The sequence below is a fragment of the Lynx canadensis genome, chromosome X (assembly GCF_007474595.2).
Source record: "Lynx canadensis isolate LIC74 chromosome X, mLynCan4.pri.v2, whole genome shotgun sequence".
NCBI lineage: Eukaryota > Metazoa > Chordata > Mammalia > Carnivora > Felidae > Lynx > Lynx canadensis.
In genome coordinates, this window is record NC_044321.2 from 5423898 (window position 1) to 5449740 (window position 25843).

Here is a 25843-nt window from a genome sequence, read left to right on the forward strand (position 1 = left end):
AGGTTAGAGAATCCTGTAATAGACTGCGAGTCCCAAAATGAGTCCATGTTCAAAGGGAATATTAAACCAAACAGTCTCCATGCAACTGCAAAACTCACCTGAGCCCCAAGTGCAGAGACAGAGATGTCTTTCCGGTTCTATGTCTCAAGAGATGTACAGATACTGCTGAAAAGAAACAATATTCAGGACAGTAAAATTTTATATTTCCCCTTCAGATTCTCGGAGGGTGTATCTACTAACAGATTCTGATGCCAGGAACAACGATTTAAAGTACAAAGAGAAAACATGGGCTCTAGAGGCACAGTCCCGCCATCTTGCCCACAACCAGCCAATTTCAGGAACGTCGGACAAGCCTTATTCCACCTGAACACAGCTTTCTAAGCTATAGTATGAGTAAAATAGGAGTAACTATCCCCTCATCTGTAGAGTGAAAACAACCAAGCCACTTCCTTGGGTTATTGCAAAAACTGAAAGGGCGTCTTTAGAGTGCGCCAACCCATCTATTTTTCCCACAGCACATTCTCTAAACTTCATCCCGCTTTACAGAGTGCCCAGTCTCGGTGCTCAAAGGTACAGAAGAGTAAGATTGCCTCGCCCACCCTTCAAGGAGCTCAGGGGAGCCCTAGAGATTGTAACCACAATCTGTCTCCTCAAGGAGACGCCCATCTATCTAAGGAGACAAACACATAAACACCAAGGTAGATGAAAGTCCACGTTGGAAACAGACCACTTACTGTGGGAGCCCCTGGGACTCCACGGGTCATATAATCTGGAAAGAAAATGCCCAAACGAGCGAACGGCGACCAAAAGAACATAATAAACAACTCTCTTTAATTGTGAAACAAAAGCTGTCAGGCATTTGTTATGTTCAAGGGCTTTTCCAAAGGACGGGTTCAAAAAGCTCTGATTCACTGAGCACTTACACAGCTCAAGAGTCCTAGAGCATACAGAGTCCTAACACTGTCCGCCAGCCTTTATTTCAACAATTTAGACTACAAATAATAATAATTAACTGAATAAGACCTGGCTTTGAAACATGCGCTCTATGCTAAGTGAAATAAGCCAGACACCAAAGGGCAAATCCTGTCTGACTCTACTTACAGGATGGACCTAGAGCAGATAAGTTTGTAGAGACAGAAGATAGGAGGGTGGGTACCAGAAGCGGGGGGAGAGGGGACAGAGTTTCTGTCTGGGATGATGAGAACGTTCTAGAGATGGAAGGGGATGATGATTACCAACAGTGTGAATGTACTTACTGTCACTGAAATGTGCACTTAAAAGTGATTATAATGATTTTTTTTTTAAGTAAGCCTAAACTGCTTACTTAAAACAATCAGTGCTAAGGAAAGAACACGGGAGAAGAGCAGACACTTCCCTCCCTGGGAGTAGCTGCAGACAGAATGCATGAGCTCACTCCTGTGCCTGCCGTGTGCTCACATCTTATGGGGTAAAGTGTTCCATGTGCCCTGTCATCATGGCAAAGCGGCCCTTCTGGTCCATGAGCACGCTGCTAACAATGAGAGACTCCTTCCCTCAACAGAAACAAAACTCACATCTTAGACACAGTATCTCCTTTTTAAAATAACGGTGATAAAAATTCCTGGAACGTAGCTTGTCTGAATGAACTTTAGTTTGTGGTGAAATAAAACTAACTAATGGCTTGGGGCACAGAATAATTTCCATGAGGAGCAAAAAACAAACAAACAAAAAAAACAGAAAAACACCGCATATTAACACTTACTAAAATGGAAAGTTCACTCAACCACGTAGAGTGAGCGTTGCCACTAATCAAAATTATTCTAGATGTGATGCTGCCCCCACGGGGTCCAGTATTCCCAATTTAGCGGGTTAGACACTTGCTATGCAAAATGTAGTCTGTGGACAGACGACATCACCATCACCCAGGAACGTGAAATGCAAAACCTTGTGCTGTATCAAGACCTGCTGGATATTAATGTGCATTGGAACATCTCCAGGTGATGGGCTTTAAAGTTTGAATAGTATCTGTTCTAAGTGAGTGGCCTCCAAAATGGGGGTCTTGACACAAATGTGCAATTTGTAGTCTCTAATGGCAAAAATAGCCAGTAAGTGTCAAATAAATCAATGTGGGCAGATCCTAGACAATTCATCTAAAACACAAATCTCACACATTTGCATCTTCACATGGTTCCTGGACTGGAAAAGGAAGTGGGTAAAGGAGGGAAGATACAGCCCAAGCCTGAGAGTGACCGGCTGCCCCCCTGGGGTAATGCCAAGACAAGAATCAGAATAACATGTAAAATAATTAAAAATTTTAACCGATAGGAAAATGATTTCCCGCAGAGCATTACACATATAGTGTATATTAAATAAACCCTGCCTGAAATTTCACACATTAAAAAAAGTTACACTAGGGGCGCCTGGGTGGCTCAGTCGGTTGAGCGTCTGACTTCGGCTCAGGTCATGATCTCACAGCTTGTGAGTTCAAGCCCCGCGTCAGCCTCTGTGCTGACAGCTCAGGGCCTGGAGCCTGCTTCCGATTCTGTGTCTCCCTCTCTCTCTACCCCTAACCCACTTGCATTCTGTCTCTGTCTCTCTCAAAAATAAATAAACATTAAAAAAAAAAAAAAAAAGTTACACTATGTCATCTAGTTCCGTATCACTCAAGACTCCTTTCTCAGAGTAGTCTCATGGCCACGTTAGTGTGAGAGGGCACCGTTTTCCATCATAGCTGAATAAATATGCGAGGGCTCGGGGGCAACACTATGATCACTTTTCCCACCTGTTCATTTTCATTTCAGATTTCGAAGACATAAATGAGTTCCAGTATTTCCTAGTACTGCCATTATTTGCAGATCTGAAAAATGCCCAATGATTAAAACCAATCTTCCATCATTCTAGGGGCGCCTGGGTGGCTTAGTCAGTTAAGTGTTCAACTACTGATTTCTGCTCAGGCCATGATCTCACGGTTCGTGAGTTCGAGCCCCACGTCGGGTTCTGTGCTAACAGCGCAGAGCCTGCTTGGGATTCTGTCTCTCTGCCCCTCCCCCATCACATGTGCTCTCACTCACTTGCTCTCTCTCAAAATAAAGAAACTTTAAAAAAAATCTTCCATCATTCTACGTGATTTTCCAAGTGAGTAGACTGCGTGCTGATTCCAATGCCCTTTCTAGAACAGAATGGTCCATGACCATAACTGTATACACCTCCCAGTCCCACTGACGTCACTCTGAGCTCTGTGACTTCGCTTGGCTGCTGGGCTGTGCAGTGACTTGTGGGAAGTACCACCTTGGAGCAAACGTTTTCAAATCCTCCCAAGGGTCTTCCTTTTTTTTTTCCCCCACCCCTGCCTCAAAACCAGCACCAATGCCAAGTTCTAACCAGCAGGCCAAGCTAAAGACCCTAACAGGGGAGAGGAAAAAGTTTCCTCCCTACACAAGTCTCCCCACCTAGCCATTCTATATGGGGCAACGAAAAACAGTATCATTACAAACTAGTGCCGTGTGAAGAGGGATATTTTCTCACAAGCATTCAAGAGAATACAGCAAAAATCTATTGGTGGAGACATTCTCCAGCCTCTCAAATTCCTGACTTCCCTCTTTATTCTCTTCTCTTTACAGCCTAAGTACCAAAAGAAGGGGTCACCATAACCTGAATCAAATTTTTCCCTTTCCAGAACGTTTTCCTCAGCTAACATGAAGTCAGGCTCCTGTCATCCAGGCTCCTCCAGACCCCTCTTTCAAAGTTGCCAAGGACACTGGGGTCTGTTTTACTGTCCTCACATCTCCTTAGCCATGGGACCTGCAGGAGCCTACTGTCTACATCGTATCTTGCACAACAGCCAAAGAAAGTTAATACTTTCCCTTCCCTTCTCGGGAAGATGCTCTGAAAGCCAAATGGTATTCATTTATGTGACAATGTCTGCAAACTATAAATCTTAACCAAATGATAGATATTAACTTTATAAGTGAAGATCAAGGCAAAGTTGCTATCAACACATTTCAGGAGGAATCTAGAAGTCATAAAAATGTCACATTGCCACTCATGTACATTACGGACATGAGAGAATCCTACTGATCACAGGGACCTTCTGAGAGCACAGAACTTAAGAATTCTGATTCAGACTACTAAATTTATATCCTATCTACATCCCATCCCCTCGTCCTACTTAACCCTCCAGGAGCTTTGGGTCGGGCACACAGATGGCCTATAATTAAAGCCTAACCAATCTAAAGTGAGCTGTGAAGGAGAAACAAAGTGTAATAAAGAGGGGGATGAAGGTAATGAGGTTCCACCTGCAAACACACAGAAACAAACTACAAGACAGATGATGAAGGGAATGGAGATATCTCCTTCGCACATGGGAGAGACTGACTAGTTGGTCCCAGGACTAAAGAAATATAAAGGTTGGGGCAGGCTGCACATAAGACAGACGTTACATCGGCCATTAGCGGAAAAGAAGACTTTGACAACAGAAAGCCACAGAATGGACGCAGCCGGCTCTCAGCTCCACACGTAAAGAATGTGAAAGTCACCACTCCACCTCGGTGGCGGCAAACCTGGTCTGCAACCAGCAGATGGCTGGAGGCTCAGTGAGTTAAAAAGTCCGGTAATAAAGGGCCCCACAATATTGTGAGATTCACCTCCAAGAGCTCAACCAGATCACCACAGCAAATAGTGGAGGAAAATCCCCGGCAAGATTCTGGCAGGTGGGGTGGAAAACGAGCCACTTTGACATCTGCCGGGGGGGTCTCTTCCCAGTGGGCCTGCCTTCAGGGACACCAGTCAGGCAGACCCTAGCCTGCTAGAGTATTATCGGGACCTAACGGATGTGGGGAAGAGAGATACCCAGTGCCAATTGGCTTTAGCCATTCTCTCATACCTGAAGGGCGTGAGGGTCTTGTGAGGTTCACAGCCCAGAGGCACAGGCTCTAAAACACTGAGAACCAATCATAAGCTACAGGACACTTGCCCTCTGCACGTACCTCTCCACCATGTTACTCAAGGTCGGTTTCCAGCAGTCCCTTTTACCTGCTACGTCACCTCCGGCTCTCCAGAGGAAATTACAGGGCGTACGGAAAGGCAAAAAAAACACAATCTGAACAGGAAACACAAGCGTCAGAACCAGACATGGCAGGGATGCGGGAATTATCACACCAAGAATTTAAAACAACTATGATTCATATGCTAAGGGCTCTAGCAGAAAAAGTAGAGAACACGCAAGGACAGACAGAAAGGCAGTGTCGGGACAGAGATGAAAATCCCACGAAGGAATCAAAAAGGGATCCTGCTAGCAATACAGCATAAAATAAAACAAACCAAACGAAACCTGGGGACAGAGAGGAAGAAGGCCTTCGTGAGGGGCTTACTCATGGGTAAGAACAGAGCTGAGTCAAGAATCCTACCAGACTCTAAACTACAGACCCAAGAAGCTCGGGGGACAACAGGCAGGACAAAACACCATTCCTTGGCACATCACTTTCAAATTACTGAAAACCAAAGATTAAAGATAAGTCCTGAGGGGCACGCGTCAGTCAGTTAAGCATCCAACTCTTGGGTTCAGCTCAGGTCATGATCTCACAGTTCGTGGGTTAAAGCCCCGCATTGGGCTCTGGGCTGACATTGTGAAGCCTGCTTGGGATTCTCTCTGCCCCACCCCCCATTCAGAATCGTTCTCTCTCTCTCTCTCTCTCTCTCTCTCTCAAAATAAATAAATAAACTTAAAAAAAAATCCCCAAAATATCTGGAGGGGGAAAAAATACCTATAGAGGAATGCAGATAAGAATACACCCAGCTTCTCCTCAGAAACAGTGCCACCAGGAAGAGTGGGAAGAAACATTTAAGTAGTACGGGGATAGGAAACACCAACTAGAAATCTGTACCTGTGAAATTATCTTTCAAAAGTGAAGGAGAAATAAAGACTTGCTCAGACAAACGAAAAGTGAAGGAATCTGTTGCCAATAGACCCGCCTTGCAAGCAATGTTAAAAAGCTCTCCTGGGAGCAGAAAAATAACACAGGTCAGAAACTCCAGTCTATATAAAGGAAGGAAGGACATGAAGGAAGGGATATGTAAAGATAAATAACAAATTTTCTTTTTCTTGCTCTTAATTGATACGTTTGTTCAAAATAGTATATTTCAGGGACCAAGCCGTGCTTGAGCTCCAGCAGAGGGATGGCCACGTAGTCCGAGAGACGCGTGTGAAAAACTGTTCAAGAGGATGGACATAAGGGGAAGAAGAAGAAGGCACTAAGAAGGATTTGGAGGTTTTTTTTAAATGTTTGTTTACTTATTTTGAGAGAGAGAGAGGAAGAGCGTGAGCTGGGGAGGGGCAGAGAGAGACGGAAGAGAGAGTCCCAAGCAGGCTCTGCACTGTGGGCACAAGAGCCCAAGGCGCGGCTCAAACTCACGTCACAAACCGTGAGATCATGACCTGAGCCGAATTCAAGAGTCAGACGCTTGGGGCGCCTGGGTGGCTCAGTCGGTTAAGCGGCCAACTTCGGCTCAGGTCATGATCTCGCGGTCCGTGAGTTTGAGCCCCACGTCGGGCTCTGTGCTGACAGCTCAGAGCCTGGAGCCCGTTTCAGATTCTGTGTCTTCCTCTCTCTCTGACCCTCCCCCGTTCATGCTCTGTCTCTCCCTGTCTCAAAAATAAATAAACGTTAAAAAAAAATTTTTTTTTTTAAAAGAGTCAGAGGCTTAACCGACTGAGCCACTCAGGTGCCCCAGGATTTTGAAACGTTTCACTCATGAGTGAATATTCACGTTTTTACTTAATACTGAAAACCCAGGGAGAGAGATAAGTGTAGGGATGGCAAACAAGCAACTCAGCCCAGGTCACGGAGCTTGTGAGTTATACCGTCAGCCCAGAAACCCAAAGCCCAGACCCTCCACGATGCTACTCACCACCCCTCACACAAACAGTGGAAGAAATGGGTTTAAATTAGGACACGGTAACTGCAGGAGTTTCTATAGGACCGTCAAGCAGGAACGACCAGTATGGAGCTGTACCCACCACTTGGGAGAGAACTATCACAGCCGTTTGTGTGTGTACAGATGAAGGTATACCAAGAACAAAGCAGGTAAGGAAGGGACACGTCCTTGGCTAAAAACGGACTTCTCACTCTGCCTTCCAAATATCAGAGAGCAAATGCCAAGGTCCCATTTGTTAGATTTCCATGATTCAGAAAGAGAAGCTTCAAAATTCTAGTCTTCACTTAACATTGGATTTCTGCTATTGTAAATGCATTACTGACATTATCCTGCAAGGCAAGGAGAATGCAGTCCTGTCTTAGTCCTCTCTTAGTCCAGATCGAGACACACAGCCTTTCAGCAGAACGACATCAAACATTAGAACATCGGGCGTTTCAGCACGGGAGCACACGCGCGTGGAGATGCGTCTCTCCCAGCCTGGATAGGTTTTTTCTTGTCAAATACTATACCAGGATTGGGCAGAAAATGCCTTTAGAAGCAACCCAGGAAAGCTTCCCCGTGTATGTAATTTAACATTGCATCGGAGTTCACTTCTCCTTATATATTCTCCATTACCACTTGGAAAACAAAAGTTGTAAGGAGTTTCATTGTCTTTTTGTCTCAAAACGACAAATGAAACAGGGAAACAGACACAGCATGCACAGGACAAAAGGGAAGAAGGGGTCAGGAGGGAGCAGTACTCCTCAGCTTTAAAATACAGCAAATAAACGTATTCGCCTCGAGTCCGTCCTGGGTGTTGGAAGCACCGTCTGTCTTTAAAGAGACTGAGCAACAGGCCTTTTTGGCGATCGGAACACTCTTCGATGCTACCTCATGCAATACTTTCGAGTTGGCCACGATTTACAGTTGATTAGCCTGCATAGTTGAGTTGCTTTCTCAAAGGATCCTAGGAAGGGATTATTTCTGTGCCCAAAGAGCCCTAGAGAATAGGGAGGGCCGCTCGCGGCCGTAATGTGAATTCCCCGGACTCCGTACACTGTGCTCATTGAAGCAGATAAAGCAAAGTTAAAGAAGCATTTAGTTCTTCAGAATGCCAGCCTTAATAAGTATCTTTTTGTGGAAGGATTTAGGAGGAGGGGAGGGTTATCCTTAGTGCAGGCATTATTTCCCCGTACAAAAAGGGAAAATGTGCATACAGTTGGATGTAAAAAGCCACGGCTCACATGCCCCCCTCCCCTGCCCTCCCCTCCCCAAGGAAAAGTTGCTGAACACACACTCCCAAACACGAAGGCATGAATCTTCACAGCTTAATGGTCCCGGGGCCATTGTGCAGTTTCTCTTGGGAAACGCAGCTCATTGATCTGCAACCACCCAAGTTCAACCTTTCAGCTGTGAGAACTGGGAGCTGCACGGCCCTCAAAGCCCCACCTTCATCAGCAAGCAGAGCCCAGGACGAGCTGGGTTCCGAGCTGTGTCCCGGAGGAGGCGCTGGACGGCTTCCCTTGCACTCAACAATGCTGCCCGCCAGGAAAGTCTGCAAAAGGCTGAATCGGCCGCATCTGCGGGCGGCCCGACTTCTCAAAATGATCTTTGCTTGCACGGCGCACGCTGATCTTGGCCCCAGCGGCTTTCGAAGCCCTTCCTGGGAACAGTGTTCCTTCTGCAGAACCTGGTGCGGCATCACGCATTGGTAATCACTTGAAATGCATGTCGTTCAATAAGGCGATTCCATGTAATCCCATTTTTCTAACCACCAGCAAATTCCTCCTGTTCTTCCCTGCCTCATCCGCAGGTTGTCTCGCAGCGTGAAGAGATACGAGGACAGGGACGGAGCTATTGGTGGAATGAAAATCACATCGTGATTCCCACAGTCACTTGACTGCACTTTCCACTGTAGTTGAAGAAGTTGAAAACCCAGTTTATCTACATGTGTTTCTCTATGCTTAAAAATTTCAATATGGGCTCCCAAAGCCGACGGCAGACTGAGAAAGTGCTTCATAGAGACCAACACAAACCATTACCACTACTATTAACAGAAATGGGAGAGGGACAGAGAGAATGAGAAAGAAAGACATCTTTACAAAGTGCACACTTTAAGTCATTTTTTTCCTCCACACAAATGGAAAATGAACTCACCCACATTGGTAGCTACGCGCTGAAAAGACCCAGTGGAGAGAGGTCCTTTCTTTATTGTGTAGCTTTAAAGACTATTCTTTGACCTCTGCTATTTATGACTTAAGATCTGTGAAGACGGGCCAAAGCCCTTTGGTTCCAAAGGGTGCACACAAACAAAAGCTTTCCACCTTTGCTCCACTTACCTCATTTCCCATCAGAACACGTTTATACTGCACTCCCCCTGGGCTCATCACTGAAACTGCACTTTTTTGTTTCTTTTGCCCAGTTACAGCCATTACCTAACTGACCAGAGGCAGCCACTGCTCCCTTCCAAGTATGATGCCATAATCATCACGACCCAGCGAGAAGACCGTTGCCTTGAATACAGATGTCTTGTCAACTCATCTGGGCTAACCACAAAATCGTGGATGGAATAGTCCAGGAAACCAGAGGAAACTCATCAGGCACGGTTTCAGCCACAATACGGCAACTTTTTGTTATTTGTTGTTTCATGAGTTTATAAATTTATCACTGGCCTTTCTCACTCTTTTTAAAAAAACTTTTTTAATGTTTATTTATTTTTGAGACAGAGCATGAGCAGAGGAGGGGTAGAGAGACACAGGGAGACACAGAATCCGAAGTAGGCTCCAGGCTCTGAGCTGTCAGCACAGAGCCCGACATGGGGCTCGAACTCACGAGCCGTGAGATCATGACCTGAGCCGAAGTCGGACACTTAACTGACCGAGCCACCCAGGTACCCCTGGCCTTTCTCACTCTTTTTTTTTTTTTTTAAGGTTTTATTTTATTTTTGAGACAGAGAGAGACAGAGCATGAACAGGGGAGGGTCAGAGAGAGGGAGACACAGAATCCGAAACAGGCTCCAGGCTCTGAGCTGTCAGCACAGAGCCCAACACGGGGCTCGAACTCACGGACTGCGAGATCATGACCTGAGCCGAAGTCGGCCGCTTAACCGACTGAGCCACCCAGGTGCCCCTGGCCTTTCTCACTCTTAAAGGCATTCTGAAACAACTGACCGAGATCCATAAACCAATCTTAGGCATGTGAGAGAAAAGAGATGAAGGGCAATAAAAACAGAGACGATAAACAAGCAGGTGGAGTCAGGGATAACGCGAGTTTCCAAATCGCATGAGATTAATTTCAGTACCCTTGTCAAAGATAGCTCCTTTTATTTATGCTTTAGCTTCCCAACAGCCAATTCAAGGGGAAAACACTGTTGGTTAAGGTACACAGTACCCATAGGAGGAAAAAACAACAACAACATCTACCTGTTTCTGGGGAAACATCATTAGTACTAATAATGCCAGCACAAGGAAGGCTGCCTCAAGCTTCCTTCTAAGGATGGCAGGGAATAACAGCCCAAAGCCCCCAAGTTCCTCAGGGTAGTCCCAAAGGCTGGGTTTGTGGGACAGCTTCTAACAATACTATACATGTTGCTAGCAGCAACATGCATTCCATGAAAACCACTGGCTAAAGGACAATTTTGAGGTGGCAAAGGTACAAAGTATAGTTTTGGAATCAAGACAAAGGTTGCACAGCATCTGGAAACTACCTACGCCCCGGACACACATAAATCATGCTTCTCCCTGGTGACCCCTGCTACCATGAGGCTACAGAGAGTTTGATACCCTGCCCCTGGGCAAGTGTCAGGGGTATGGCGGCTTTGTTAACATGTCACTGCCACGTCATGGCCAGCAGACCTTCTGTTAGCTCCAGTATCCCCTGCAAAAATAAAAGATCCTAACAAAGATGTTTGCCTGAGGAAAAAGATAATACGGCCTCTGTGTAGACATGCATGGAAGGTAAAGTGAGGGCTTGACAAAGATCCTCCTTAGAAAAAAATTATTTTCTCCTTCAACCCAGAAAATAGAAGGCATAATCTCAGTAGTGTATCCCCGATAGCATGGCCACAAGAATTAAATGGAAAAAACAAAGCTCCAGCTTAGCCATTACACACATACGCCCTTCAAATCACCCAAAGAACATCATGTTTTGAACAATGAATCTGACAAGGGGGTTCTCTGACCCAACCTAGCTGCAGCAGGAATATACCAAGGTATATTTATTTATTTACAGGGCGATGGAAGTTCTTCTGAATCAAAGAGTTATAAGAACTTTTGAGAAAGGAAAATTAGTTTGCAGTCGGTAGCCTATACTTTTCCAGGCAAGTTAGATAGTGTCCTTGTTCACTCGGCTAGCAAAAACAGATTTCAAGATGGTTAAAAGTCAAAACCGAGACTTTGGGGGCCTGGCTGGCTCAGTCAGCAGAGCACGTGACTCCCAATATTGGGGTTGTGAGTTTGAGCCCCACGTTGGGTGTAGAGATTATTACTTAAGAAAATAAATATACTTTAAAAAATACATAAAAATAGGGGCGCCTCGGTGGCTCAGTCGGCTAAGTGTCCGACTTCAGCTCAGGTCATGATCTCGCGGCCAGTGAGTTCGAGCCCCGCATCAGGTTCTGTGCTGACAGCTCAGAGCCTGGAGCCTGCTTCCGATTCTGTGTCTCCCTCTCTCTCTGACCCACCCCGTTCATGCTCTATCTCTCTCTGTCTCAAAAATAAATTTAAAAAATGTTAAAAAATTTTAAAAAAAATACATAAAAATAAAACCTACATTTATTTTCTTGTAATGATTGTTCTCTTAAAAACATAAAGAAATCATGTGCCCAAGGCAGATTATGCACCAGCGTAACTCAGATGTCTGAGAGGAAATCCTGTGTGTGAATAGGTAAATACAACTAGACTTGATCTTCATGTCAAGGATCACCGACAGATAGAGCCCAAATTTGCACACCCAGCCACTGAAAGTCAATGTGGTCTCCTTTCTAAAACCTAACACTCCCCAACCTTCAGTCCACGCGGGTGCTCTCTGCCAGCTGCCAAATCAAACCCCAACATCTTCAAGCAATCGGCACTCATCCGTGCTCCGTGCGCCTTCTGATGAATACATTACAACTTGAACACATCTGTCAGACCATAATCACCATGTAATGCATCCTGACTGAGATGTTTTTCATATGTTCAAACAGATTCCCTTGCTAACGCCAGCTTTCGGGAACCCTTCTTCAATCGCAAACCAAGTTAAGAGTTTTCGCTGGCATCTTCTTTCATCGGACGGGAGGAGAAATTAATAGCCCGAAAGAGTAGGCAAGGGTGACAATGAAGACTTACATGGAGGTGATTTTCCCTTCCGCGGGTCTTGGCTTTGAAGTTTACAGCAGGTGGAAGAGTGTTTCACACCCATAAAAAATGATACGGAAAATCAGAAACACGTTGGGCGATTAACATGTCACATGTTGGATTTAAATCTAAATAAGAACCCGTTCTTTTCCTCACATATTGATTGTGCTCTGAGCCTAGCAGGGAGCTCTGTGTGTTCTTTCAGGCCAGTTTCTAGGATAAGAAAAAAAAACCCTGGAATGTTCCAGCTACTGCAGGCTAATGATCACCCAAAAGCACACTAATATGTTTGATAAAAGTTCCCAGCACGAGGGGAGAACACACTTACCATAAGAATGACATGCGAGGAGAAGCAAATCAGCGACACCAGTTCAGGCTGCCTTCAAAGCTGGAGGCTGCAATTCGAACTGGGGACGTGCATTCCAGGAGGCTGGGGCGGACGGAAGGGGGCACAAACCTCTAATTGTTTCAACCATTAACTCCTGGACCCACCTGCATTCTCCCGGCTGGAAGCCTTCAGCCCTTCTCACACATCTCAGCAGGCCTTCCTCACCATCTAAGAAATGAAGTTTTCGCACTAGATGCTTAGCTACCCCATTTACAAGTTATTTTTGCTTTTGTCTGCTTCAGATTCTCTCACCTTTCTCTCTGTTGTTTTCCCAACTCTGACTTTGCATCACAGATGATATCCCTTTGCGCGTTCCTGCAGAGGGACACTGGACAGCATACTGGACAATGATGTTTCACAAACAGTCCTGACCCCAGCCCGCTGCTCATTTGATTTCCATCTGCATTTACACAGTAAAGTTCAAGGACTCAGGTCTCCCATGAAAGAGGCTTCATCTCTTGGTAAGCGCTCAGGACCAGGGTTCATCTTTGGGGACCTAAAATCATGCCATTCTCTGGCATGATGTGATAGGACCGTCAGACAATTCAACAATCTTCATTACCCATGCTAATATGATGTAGGTACAGACGGCTTTGTCAAAACCACACCAGTCCAACCTTCACACACCCAACAATTTCTTCTCATATGCATTCCATGCAAATTTTAATTCCACCACTGCTTTAAGGAATTTCTGTCTTCTCTTCTCAGATCATGATATCCTATTTACTTTCTCCTGAGAAACAGTGTCATGATCTTTACTGATGGAGAGACCACGGGTACAATAAAGGGAATTCATCATACCACTTGGGAAGTTTTCTACAAGAAGCTATTTCTTGGGGTGCCTGAGTGGCGCAGTCGGTTAAGCGTCCGACTTCAGCCAGGTCACGATCTCGCAGTCCGGGAGTTCGAGCCCCGCGTCAGGCTCTGGGCTGATGGCTCAGAGCCTGGAGCCTGTTTCCGATTCTGTGTCTCCCTCTCTCTCTGCCCCTCCCCTGTTCATGCTCTGTCTCTCTCTGTCCCAAAAATAAATAAGAACGTTGAATAAAAAAATTTAAAAAAAAAAAAAAGAAGTATTTCTTCCATGGTTATAAACGTACACTTCTTTGGCAATCAGTGTCACTGGTGGCTTTGCCTATGAAATATTTGGCAATTCCCAAGAGACATCAGTATGTAGATAACTGATACTCACTGCACATCAGCTTTGTCCTTGAAGTCGAATGTATAAAGTTGGGGAAAACTATATGAATATCAGTATTACCATAGACTTTAAATGTTTTCATCCACTATTTATTAGAGTTGCAAAGAAGTAAACCATGTTCAACTTTGGTCTTAGATTTTTGGACACAGAGACCGTCCATGTGTGTCTGAGTTTTCACTTTTCTCCTTAAGATATGTTTTCCTTCAGCTCTACGGATTCACAATCATTATCATGTAAATGATAGAAAGCATCTAACACCAAACAAAAACCTTCAACAGTCACATTCCATTCTATTTCAGAGGTTTGACCCTTATCCAGTAAATTTTGCAGATGTCAAATGAAGCTGTCCAGATGTTCATACAAGCAAAACCAATACTCCTCACCTCAAAATCTGGCTCTGAATAAACCTGGAAGAGGACTCAGAATTTGGGGTTGTAGCCCTTGTAAGAACCAAACTCCCACGGTGATCAAAGCAGCCTGCCAAGGCACCAAGGCTGGGCCCTAAATTACTGCTTTTCAACACATCTCCTCAAAACCAAATGGGAAACAAGTGGAGTGTGTGAGTTATAGCACCCAAAAGGAGAAGGATGAGGCCCCAGGCTCCTCACAGATAGGTGGGTTGTCATCAACAGTGCTATGCCTCCCTACAAGGTAGCAGAGCATCATGGCAAAGGATAAATCTTTTATAAAGTGGATGTATGACACTCATGCAAACATAAAATGAACACGTCAAAGATCAGATTGAACCCATGATATAGTGCAAGGACCAGTAATAGGTTACGTTTGGTTCAAAGGAGAAATCTAAGAAATATATAAATATATTCACATGCAACAAGACTTACTGGAACGGATTAACAAATAGATGCAAAATGGTCTATTCATGGGGGAGCATCAATTGCATTCCACTGGCCACAATCCATTTGCATTTCCATGGACAAGAATCATCTGCATTATTATCAGCTTTCTACCATTTGCAGACTAAGAAAATAGCTCAGAGACAATGAACGCTGGAGATAACTTGGAAGGGTCTAACCCAAGACACTCATTCTGAGTCGTTTTTGTTTTGCTCATTTTGAAGTCCTTCACAATTTTTCCTGGCTCGAATAATCCCATTCCAACAGTGGATGTTCCAAAAATTGTGATTTCTTTGACGTTTTCTTACTATTGTCTATAACGCATCCATTCAAAAATCCTCACACACCAACCAACAATGTTCCACAAATGATGTTAGAAACTGTCCACTCTTGTTTGAGTTTGAATACATCAAGATACGTCTTTGTATTGAGGGAAGAATGCATTTTATTGTTTTGTTGAAGTTTGGTTTTGCACAAGTTAATGCAATGCCATAGAACAGACTGGCGAACTCTCACCAGTGGCCTGGCACCTGTTTTTGTACAGCTGGTGAGCGAAGAATTGTTTTTACATTTTTAAATGGTTAGGAAAAAATCAAGTTGCATGACATGTGAAAATTACATGAGATTCAAATTTCAGCGTCCATAAATAAAGTTTTATTGGAACACAGCCACACTCATTTGTTTATGTATTCTCTATCGCTGATTTCACGCGACAACGGCAGGCTGATCGTTGCCACAGAGACCTTATGAGCTACAGAGCTGCAGAGATGAAAATAGTTACTGTGATTTGCCGACCCCTGGCATAAAGTACTAGACGCTAATTACAGTGTGTGTGTGTGTGTGTGTGTGTGTGTGTGTGTGTGTGTGAAGAATAAGCTTCCCCACACCAACGAACAAGTCTGCTCCATCCTCACACTATCTACCTGGAGATGCCATCAGTTCCCACAGTCAAAGGCTCAGTCCTAGAAGGATGCTTTCCTCTCACCACTTCAGCTTGTCATCTGTGCTTCTGACCACTAGCTGGAAATCAGACATTTCCACACCTCCCATTCCTTGAATTCAAGCAATTTCCTAGAATGGCTCACAGCACTCAGAGAAACGTGTTACTGACAACATCATCAGGTTATCATCTGGCACATAACTCAGGAACAGCCAGATGGAAGAGAAGCACGGGGCTTCCATACCCTCACCAAGGGCACTGCTTTCTCAGCACCTGGCTGTGTTCACCAACCTGGAGCCCTCCAAAGCCCTCCTTCTGCGTTTTTACGAAGGGTTCACTACATAGGTGGGATTGATTAAATCACCGGCCACTGAAGACTGAACTCCTGCCCTTGTCTCCTCCCTGCAGGTCTGGGGGTGGAACTAGAATCCTCCGCTTATGGAGGTCGCCTTGGGCAGGATAAGTCTCACTTTAGGATCAGAGTTCTCAACTGCACTGTGAAAGAGTTACATTGGAATATTCCTTAAAGGCGTCTAGCTTCAGAATTCTTCTCTCCATCCTTCCAAAAAGAGCAATCTTAATGGTCCACATCACTCACATTCCCTCACCTCCACCCACCCATCTAACTCTTACCATAAACATCCAGAAGCTGGGGTCTCCTTCAAACACTTCTGTCTTTCGCTGTAAATATTGCCATCCAGGTGGGTCGTGAATGACTTACAGGTTGTGAAAAACCTCGGGGGTGGGGGGGTGAGCAGAATCTGAGAGGGCCACGCTCACTTATACAATAACCAATTAACGGATGAGTTCAGGGGAACCCCAGAGTGGTAGAAAGGGAGGAGAGCTAGAACTGGAAAAGAATTACGGGATCAGCAAAGAGCAAAGGAAGGACGGATCCTCAAAGTGCACAAATGCTCCAGCGGGTGAGTAAGGACAAAGTGGGAAAGGTGGGTCATTGCAATACTGGGGACTCTTAAGGGATCCTGGGCCAATTTTTTCAAAGGAATGAAGATTTTTAAAAAGGGGATTTGCTCAGGAAGCCAAAACAGTAAAAAGTAACGGCAAAGACCAAACGTGCTGTTGTGTTACTTAATCATGAGGGTCTGGGACACAGAACATATTCAACGAGTATTTGTTGAAACTGAAATCATCCAACTCTATTAGAACAAGTAAATGAAATGTAAAGAGAATGTTAAAATAAAAACAGGGCTGCCTGGGTGGCTAAGCGTCCGACTTCGGGTCAGGTCATGACCTCACAGTTCGCGAGTTTGAGCCTGCATTCGGCTCTGGGCTGACAGCTTAGAGCCTGGACCCTGCATCGGATTCTGTGTCTCCTTCTCCTTGCCCTTTCCCTCTGCTCACGCTCGCTCTCTCTCTGTCTCTCTCTCTCTCTGTCTCTCTCAAAAATAAGATAAAGTAAAAAATACATAATAAAAAAAATTTTAAATAAAATAAAATAAAATAAAATAAAAACATAAGTGAAAAACCTGAACAAGCCATCCCATTGTGTTATATGGGAAAAATTGGGAAATGTATATTACATTTGGTATAGAATAATGTGTTAAGAGACAGATTTAATTAAAAGAAGTTCTTAAAATAATGTACATTGTCAAAACTAAACATTTTATTAGGACATTTTATTACGTTCTTATACCACCCCACTAATGTTTCATTCCAAAAAGTATTTAGGACTGCTTAGATTAAAACATTTAGATAAAAATGGGTTACAAAGATTTACATAGAATAGAAAAATGCCTTTCGGTTTTATGCCAAAGGCATATGTTTGCGGTCTTAATTAGAAGATCTTGGGGTGCCCGTGTGGCTCAGTGAGGTGAGCATCTGACTCTATTTTGGCTCAAAGCATGATCTCATGGTTCATGAAATCGGGCCCCACATCAGGCTCTGAGCTGAGAGTGCAGAGTTTGCTTGGGATTCTCTGTCTCTCTCTCTCTCTCTGCCCCTTGTGGTCACACGCATGCATGTACACTCTCTCTCTCTCTCTCTAAATTAGTTAATTAATTAATTAATTAATTAACATTTTTAAAAAGTACAACCTTGGGGTGCCTATGTGGCTTAGTTGGTTGAGCGTCTGACTCTTGATTTTGGCTCAGAACACGATTTCATGGTTCGTGAGATCGAGCCCCAGATCTGCACAGAGCCCCCTTGCGATTCTCTCTCCCTTTCTGCCCCTCCCATGGTCACGAGTGCACTTTCTCTCTCTCAAGATAAAAAAAAAATTAAAAAAAAGAAACAGATGATCTTAATATTTAGTTATTACTAAAAGTGAAGTCCTGAAAGTAAGTTATTCTAAAAGTTATCATTTTTTGGTAGATTTGGTATATTTTAAAAGTTTGCCCCTTATCCTAAACTGACACTTAGTTCAGGTGTCAATTTTGCAAACAGTTTATTTTGGAGTACCCGTGTTCCTCTGAGCTACGTGTTTTCTCAGTGTGAGGAATCACCTTAATGGAAGAATTTCTAAGAAATCCATTTCTCCGGGCATTTGCGGAATGAAGCTGAACCGGTAGAACGGGCCATCTCTAAACAGCCTCTTCTTGATTTCCCATTGGACAATGGAGATTGAAGAGAGAGAAGGAGAAAACATTATTCTTTCCCTAGAGTTGGGCCACATGTTTCCAGGAAGTTATACATTTCATAATAGCTATAGAAGTGGTCTGGGGGAAACCAAACGCCCAAGGGGCATCAACTTCTACAATGAGCAAAAGATCTTTTGTAATTTTTGTAAGGTTCTATGATACTTAAAATGTGTGGAGAACACGATGGGAAAACTACTAGCTTCTGACTCCATCAGAACCCAGTTCAAATCCCATCTCTGGTACTTGCCAGTACTTAGTAGCTGAGTGACATTATACAAAGATCATCCAAACTTCCTAAGCATCCGTGAAACAGAGATGGTCATGCCAATTACAGAGTCAAGATCAGGTTCACTGATTCAGGTCCATCTTCACAGGACAACAACAAAAAAGTAAAAACAGTGACTTAAGTAACATAGAAAATTTTCTTTCATGTGTACATAATTTAAGAAGTCTAAGACTTATAATGGGGACTCCATGGCATCAAAGACCCAGATGCCCTCTGTCTTTCTTATTGGTTATTCTCACACTGGCCTCCATCGTCAAGGGTAACTCATGGACCAAGACGGCTGCCGGAGCCCCTACCATCGGTCTGCATCCTAAGCAGTAGAGGACAGAGAAGGGGAACAGCCAGGAGGGCATTTTCTAGCTAAATCAGTTTCCTATAGAGAGGCATTTCAAAAGTCCTTCACGATCATTCCAATTGCATTGAATAGGCTTTTTTTTTTTTTAATTTTTTTTTTTCAACGTTTATTTTATTTTTGGGACAGAGAGAGACAGAGCATGAACGGGGGAGGGGCAGAGAGAGAGGGAGACACAGAATCGGAAACAGGCTCCAGGCTCCGAGCCGTCAGCCCAGAGCCTGACTTGGGGCTCGAACTCACGGACCGTGAGATCGTGACCTGGCTGAAGTCGGACGCTTAACCGACTGCGCCACCCAGGCGCCCCTGAATAGGCTTTTAATAAGTTAGCAGCAAAAAAGCTTTGGGAAATGTAGACGATTAATTCTAGGTGATAATGTGCTCAGGTGAAGAACTAGGTTTGGGTTAGTAGAGGAGAAAGTGGATTAGGAGGTAAAGAGCAATCCACCTGCCTACATTAGAGAGTATTTCATGAGAATTACAATTCCTGTACATAACAAGCCCCTGACGGGGCTCCACACGTACCACATGCCTAGTAAATTCCACTCTCGTTTTCCGCCATAGAAGAATATGCTGAGAAGAGAGCTGTGTTCTTAGTGTCTTTTATAGTTGTCAAAATGCACAGAGCAGGGTTCTCAGTCTCGGCGTTTCTGACACTTAGACCAGATGACTCTGGCTGTACAGGGCTGTGCTGTGTGCTGTTCTTCAGCGTCCCTGACCTCCACCCGCCAGATGCCTGTGGCTTCCCACCATCAGTTGTGACAACGAAAACTATCTCCAGCCATTGCCAAATGTCCCCTTGGGAGCAAGATCGCCCCAGGCTGAGAACGACTACCTAAGCCTACCATGTCCTACAATAGACAATGAATGAGTCACTACTCTATATTATCTAGGAGTTGAATGGTGCAAAAGACCCTTGAGTTCATAGTGCTGATGTCATTATGGAGAACAGAGTACAGGGCAAAGCTGTAGATTTTCCAAATGGACAATAATCAATCTTGCAAACTCGTACATATGCAAAATGGATTACATATTACTTTTCTCCTAAATGTAATGCAGTAAAGATGTACTTTGAGGGAGGACAAAATGTAATGTACAGGTTTCATTCATTCATACATAGTGGCTGCTTACTTTCTGGTGAAGGAGACAGACTCTGAGAGATAAAGGAATAACTCCATGGTGCCATGTTAGGGTGTAAATGAAGCATGCAAATGGCGGGGGTGATCTGGGGAGGCAAGGCTGAGATGGGAATGAGGGGTGGGGGTGAACTGGGTGTCTCTCTGAGGAAGGAGGGCTCTGTGGGGAGAGGAGAGCAACCTCGAAGGGCTGTAAAGTAGGAGGAGATGAAGTTGGAGAGAGTTGGAGACACAGGGCCAACGTTTTGGTCTAAGCAAGATGGAGAGAGATCAGAAGGTGTGAGGTACACAGCAGCATGACTCAGCGTATACGTGTAGAGGGTCTTTCCAGCAGCCCTGTGGGGACTACACGGAGGCAAAAGAGGAGGCTGGGAGACACAACAGGAAGTTCATGGATCGGTCCAGGCAAGAGATGATGGCACACGGACCAGGGGCAGGGGTGGGGGCAGTGAGATCGGAGGAAGAGCCCATATTTGCAGACGGTAAGCAGAAACGATGAGCACGTGTGGTTTCTATAAAACATTATGTAAACCTTGTCTATCATCATTACTTCTGGGTGTTATTTCTTACTCTTCAGTCCCAATATTTGTTCAAAATAGGTTTTGAAGTTGTTCCTTTCTGTTAGCACGATGCAGAAGGCAGCGTTCTAAACTTTGGAACACGTCTACCCCTTTGGTGAGTGATTCCAGGACTGTCATCAAATATGTATGTGCCTGAATTTTCCCATTTGTAAAATGGAGTTACTATCACTCACCATTTACCTCATTAACCTAAAGATTAAGAGGAAAAGACTACATAGGCTCCACAAATCTCAAAAGAAATGCAAACTGTAATTATCTGCAAACGTGCCCAGTGGTGAAAACTTACAAAGGAGATAGACTGTGATTAATATGTAAGATTCATTCCCAAAGATTCAGACTAAAGACAACCCTTAAACTTATGTCAGCTTTGCACTATATTCCAAAGTTGCTGGTGGGGTTAGCTGTGACTTATTAATGCATTCTTGCTTTCAGGCAAAAAGGAATTGATTTCTCTGCTTGTGAAATTCAGTCTCTCGTGTCAGCCTTGATCATTCGATAACAAGATATGGTTTAACAACCTGCTGTCCCGGCAGGGCGAAGGGTCTTTAATTAGGATACTTAAAAGAAAAAAGAGTTGAAATGAACTTTTCCATTCAAATTTCTTTGAAGGGTGTAAAAAAGAACTACTTTTTTTTAACGTAATAGGGAAAAAAGGGGTAGCTTAAATGAGAGAATGCTGGCAATTCGTGTAATACTCAACTAATATAAAACTGGACAAAAGCAGTACTTAGGAGACTTTATCAGCATCACGGCATCATCTCTCTCTCTCTTCCTCTCTATGTTTATATACACACATACTTCCCTGCAACCGTGACATAAACAAGTTACCCAACATTCCAACTAAAGAACAATTAATATAATAGACACCAGAAAATGTCTTCTCAGAACAAATGTTTATGTTATTACATAAAAAGAGGAACAGTGCCCAAACCAGACATTTCATTTCTGCCCAAGATTTAGCAAGTCAGAGCTAAGCAAAGCTTATTTTCACCAGATTATTTCACATTCACGTAAGAATTCTGTTCTATCTTGAGTAATAGTCACATGTATCCCATGATATAATGTGTGCATGGATGTTGGAACGTTATCATTATAATAAAGTTCTTGGCTTAGGAATATTATTCTACAATCATTTACTGTGAGATATGTGTTTGAAAGGCCTCTCAAAATAATCGTGTTCCTCATAAATATGCTATTTCAGTATTATGTATGGCTCAGATAAAATTTTAGTTATACAATAAAGGACTGTTTCAATTTTCGGTCTAATAGTAATGTTTATGACATAAATTTCGTCAAACACTATTATGATCCCAAAGTTGCCAATATTTTTAGCCAGTAGTAAACTTTATTCATTTATATACTACATATTACAAATACATATATATTCTTTTTTTTTCTTAATTTGCGATGTTTTGGGATTGAGGTAAAATGTATGCTATGAAATGTATGAATGACAACTTCAGAGTGTGTGTGTGCAGGAAGGAATATTCAAAAATGGGGAAGACACTTTTGAATTTAAAGGATCAAACTAACCAGCAATTCTAAATGTTCGGCAACCAATTCCAACCTGCGTGTGGATGGTCGGGGGACAGTTTACCCCAGCCGTTCCCCAACGTTCCCGCATCAGCTGAGTGTCCTACAATTTAACTCAATTCTGAAACCATGTACCTGGCGATGGTATCAGATTGTACCAGTTAAGGGCTCAGTCCCAGGAGGCTGCTCCCCAACCCCTCCTCCATGCCCCCACACCCATTTCTATGCCAACCTGGCAAGTCCCCTTGTCACCTGTGCTTCTGACTGACCTGGTATAGATGGGAGGGTCCAATTGACCCTCTCATTGGTTTCCATTCATTTGCTCAGGCGGCTCACCAGGACACGTGAGAATCACTTTACTTACTAGTAATTAATCAGTTTAGACGGGTTTATTATAAACAGATGTTAACTCAGGAACAGCCAGATGGAACCGAAGCCCAAAGCAACGCACAGGGAAATGACGATGATGTTCCGGGTACATCACCTGTCCCCAAATCTACATCTGTACGTGTTTACCAGCCTGCAAGCTCTCCGAACACCCTCTTTTCTTGTTTTTGTTTTTAAATGGAGGCTTCCTAACCTAAGCAAAATTGATTAAATCATTGGCAGTTGATGGTTGATTCAGCCTCCAGCCCTCTCCCCTCCCTGGCAATCAGGGGCAGGGGTGCTGGAAGTTCCAACCTTCTATTCAGAGTGGGTTCCCCTAGCAATGAGCCCCCATCCTCAGACGTGTTCCAAAAGTCACCTCATTCACATAAACCCCACTGTGATGGCCAGGGGTCGTTATGATGGTAAGGGGTGGACACCCATTCACCTGTAGGGCTCTGAAGGGATTCTAGAAACGGAGGACAAGAGACCAAATATAACAAAAGACGTTCCCATTGCTCTTACAACTCAGAAAATTCCAAGGTTTTGGGAGCTGTGAGCCAAGAACCGTAGAGAAAGATCAAATATATGGAAAGTATATTTTGGTCATCTGAATGACCAACTGTGCATTTCTTATGAATGACAGTATCGCAAATTCCTGCAAATCAAACTACGTACAAAATCACGTAAGGGTAGGTAGGATGCAGTAAACCTTCTGGTTCCAACCAGAAGATGTTTTCTCCTTAAAATTTATTTGGATTGAAAAAGGTACAAACAGAGAAATAAGGCGACATACAGAAGAACCGCCACAGGTATCTTGATTGAACTGAATTTGCACGTGATGAAACGTCACAGACGGATATACATACATTGCACCCGTGTCAGTTCTCTGCTTCTAATGGTGTTCTACAAACATGGAAAGCGTAAGCATTTGGTGGGGAACGGATGAACAGTACACGTACCTTCTCTGCTGTCTTTGCCACTTCCTGTGACTCTACAATCATTCCAAAATTAAACACTTTTAACAACACGGATATAGTTGTAGGGAACATACCTTAGAACACTGCTTGTGATTCTGACACCAAACCAGGGAACCGTTGTTCTGCAAAAAGAAAAAGAAATATTGGCTCATTCAATAATTTTCTAACTCATGGCTACATAGTGTGAATTTCATTTTTCAACATTATCATTAACAAAAGACCCGTTTTTGCCCTCCTATCATTCTCTCTTTCCCAAAATAGAAAGTGCGCTTCTAATGTGAGTCCAATTTTGGCCTTGACCCCATGATAGAAACAAAGACATATAAATTAATGAGGATTTCAAGCTGCCTAAAAGGAAAAGTGTCTGAGCCATGTCTCCTGCTGGCTGCCTGGGAGTCAGACCTCACTGAAAAGCCTTCTCTTTCCCTGTCACTGGATGTGTGACGGGGGACAAGGGATTTACTATCCGTGTACCTCAATTGATCCATCTATAAGACATAACCATATGCCACGCGTGAGGTCACTGGCATAAGGAAATGAAATAATACCCACACGCCAGTTAGCACGGCCTGATATTCACTCGGTACAGAACAAAGATTAGGACTACGGTTTACTGTCTCTAACGTTAGCATTTCTGCTGGGAAATCTCTTACTCCACATGACTGACATCTTGGTCACGACTCCTCCTTTGGCTCGGATAGGTTACATGAGTGTGTGTTAGGCTGGGGTAGCTGGTAGGGATAGTAAAACCAACCACCCCATAATTTAGATGTCGTGGCCTCCAGCTCTTGGAAGTTCATGGTTGGGTATGACATCAAGTAAGTCCATTTCCTCTGTCTGAATCTCTAAACTTTGAATTTTGACAACATCATATTCTATTCATAGATTAGTATTACATTGGTGCTCAGTTCAGAGAAAAGAAAATCAATATATCTTCTTAAAAATCCTTTTATGACAAGCTCATGGAGATATAACGTATACACAGAAAGCACACTGTTTTAAAGTATAGAAACCAGCGGTCTGTAGTAAAAAGTATGCTCTAAATACTAAAAGGTATATTCAGAAGGCTGTGCAACCATCACCACTATCTATTTTTGGAACATTTTCACCAGCCCAGAAAGAAACATGTATGCCTTAGCACTCACTCCGCCATCTCCCTCCCTCCAGCCCCTGGCAACCACTCACCTACTTTCCTTTTCTACAGACTGATTCTGGAAACCTCATGGAAAAGGGATTATACAACATGTGGCCTTTTGTGTCTGGATTCTTTCACTGGGCATCATGTTTTACATTTTGCTAAACGGTATGGTATTTTTGCTCTGTCTACATTGCCACAAAAACCATACGTCATTCCTTTTTATTGTCCAATCCCATTGTACGGATATACCACATTTTTCTCTTCTGCTCCCAATAATCTCTCTCAATATATCTTACGTCCAATAGTATATGTTCATAATCTAGGATTCCTACTGAGTCAACCTCATCTGTATAGGATCAGAAAGTTTCCTCCACTAGGCTCGGATCATCGTGCTAAACGGCCTCAGCCCCACGTTAAAGCTTTAGCTATTACATCTACCATATGGCCCTAACTCTCCTCGGCAGCCTTACATCCCCAGATCCCAGGATGTACCTCCGGTTTCAGCTAAACTAAGATCAACCTACCCGTCCCCCTGCTGACCTGGCCCAGCTTCCACCCCGGTCCCTTCTAAGTCTTCCTTTTCCTGGATAGATGGGGAGGACCTCTGGAGAACCCAAGGGTGTCTTCACTGCTTCTGCATTTGCTGGGCTGCTCTGGAGAGAAGTATGTACCCCATCCTCTCTTGTCTTAGGATATAGGTCTTTTATTTAAGTCAGCTCCCAAACTAGACTGTGGTCCCAGAGACAGGGCTTCCTTTTTCCTCTTTGCTTCAATGCTTCACACCAGCAAATGGACCAGCTCCTGATTCTCACAGAGACGGCTTCCATCAAAGGTCACGTGAGAGACACTGGGGCTGCAAAGTCAGCACGGCAACTGCTGCCTGGCTGATACGGTAACACCAATCGGGTAATATGCCTTTGACAGGATTATTATCAATCAATAATACTATCGTACTAATGACCACGTCTACACCGCAGGCACTTGCTTTGGTGTTTGCCATATTCAGCCTCCCTAGGCATCCCATGTAATGACATAAACTTCATTTACCCATTTTTAAAGTCAAGAAACTGGGATTCAAAGAAGCCAAGTAAAATATCCACATTCATGAAGCAAATGGTTAAACACAGTTGCCACACCACAATGGGTAAAGGTTCAGCTAAACAAAGGGTGATTTTATGGAGCGTTTTGAAGAAAATCTCCAGACTCAGAACCTTGGAAGGACGGGAATGAATTGGTTGGGATGGTCCTGAGTATCGTACATTCCAGA

General features: G+C 43.8%; 1 protein-coding gene across 1 annotated transcript in view; it reads right to left on the minus strand.

Annotated features, from left to right (window-relative positions):
- The window catches only part of ANOS1 (anosmin 1), a 186862-nt gene that overhangs the window by 128171 nt on the left and 32848 nt on the right, over positions 1-25843 (minus strand). The window contains exon 2 of the mRNA XM_030305678.1: positions 23513-23560. Coding sequence (XP_030161538.1) covers positions 23513-23560 — 48 coding nt within the window. The remainder of the gene's footprint in view (positions 1-23512; positions 23561-25843) is intronic.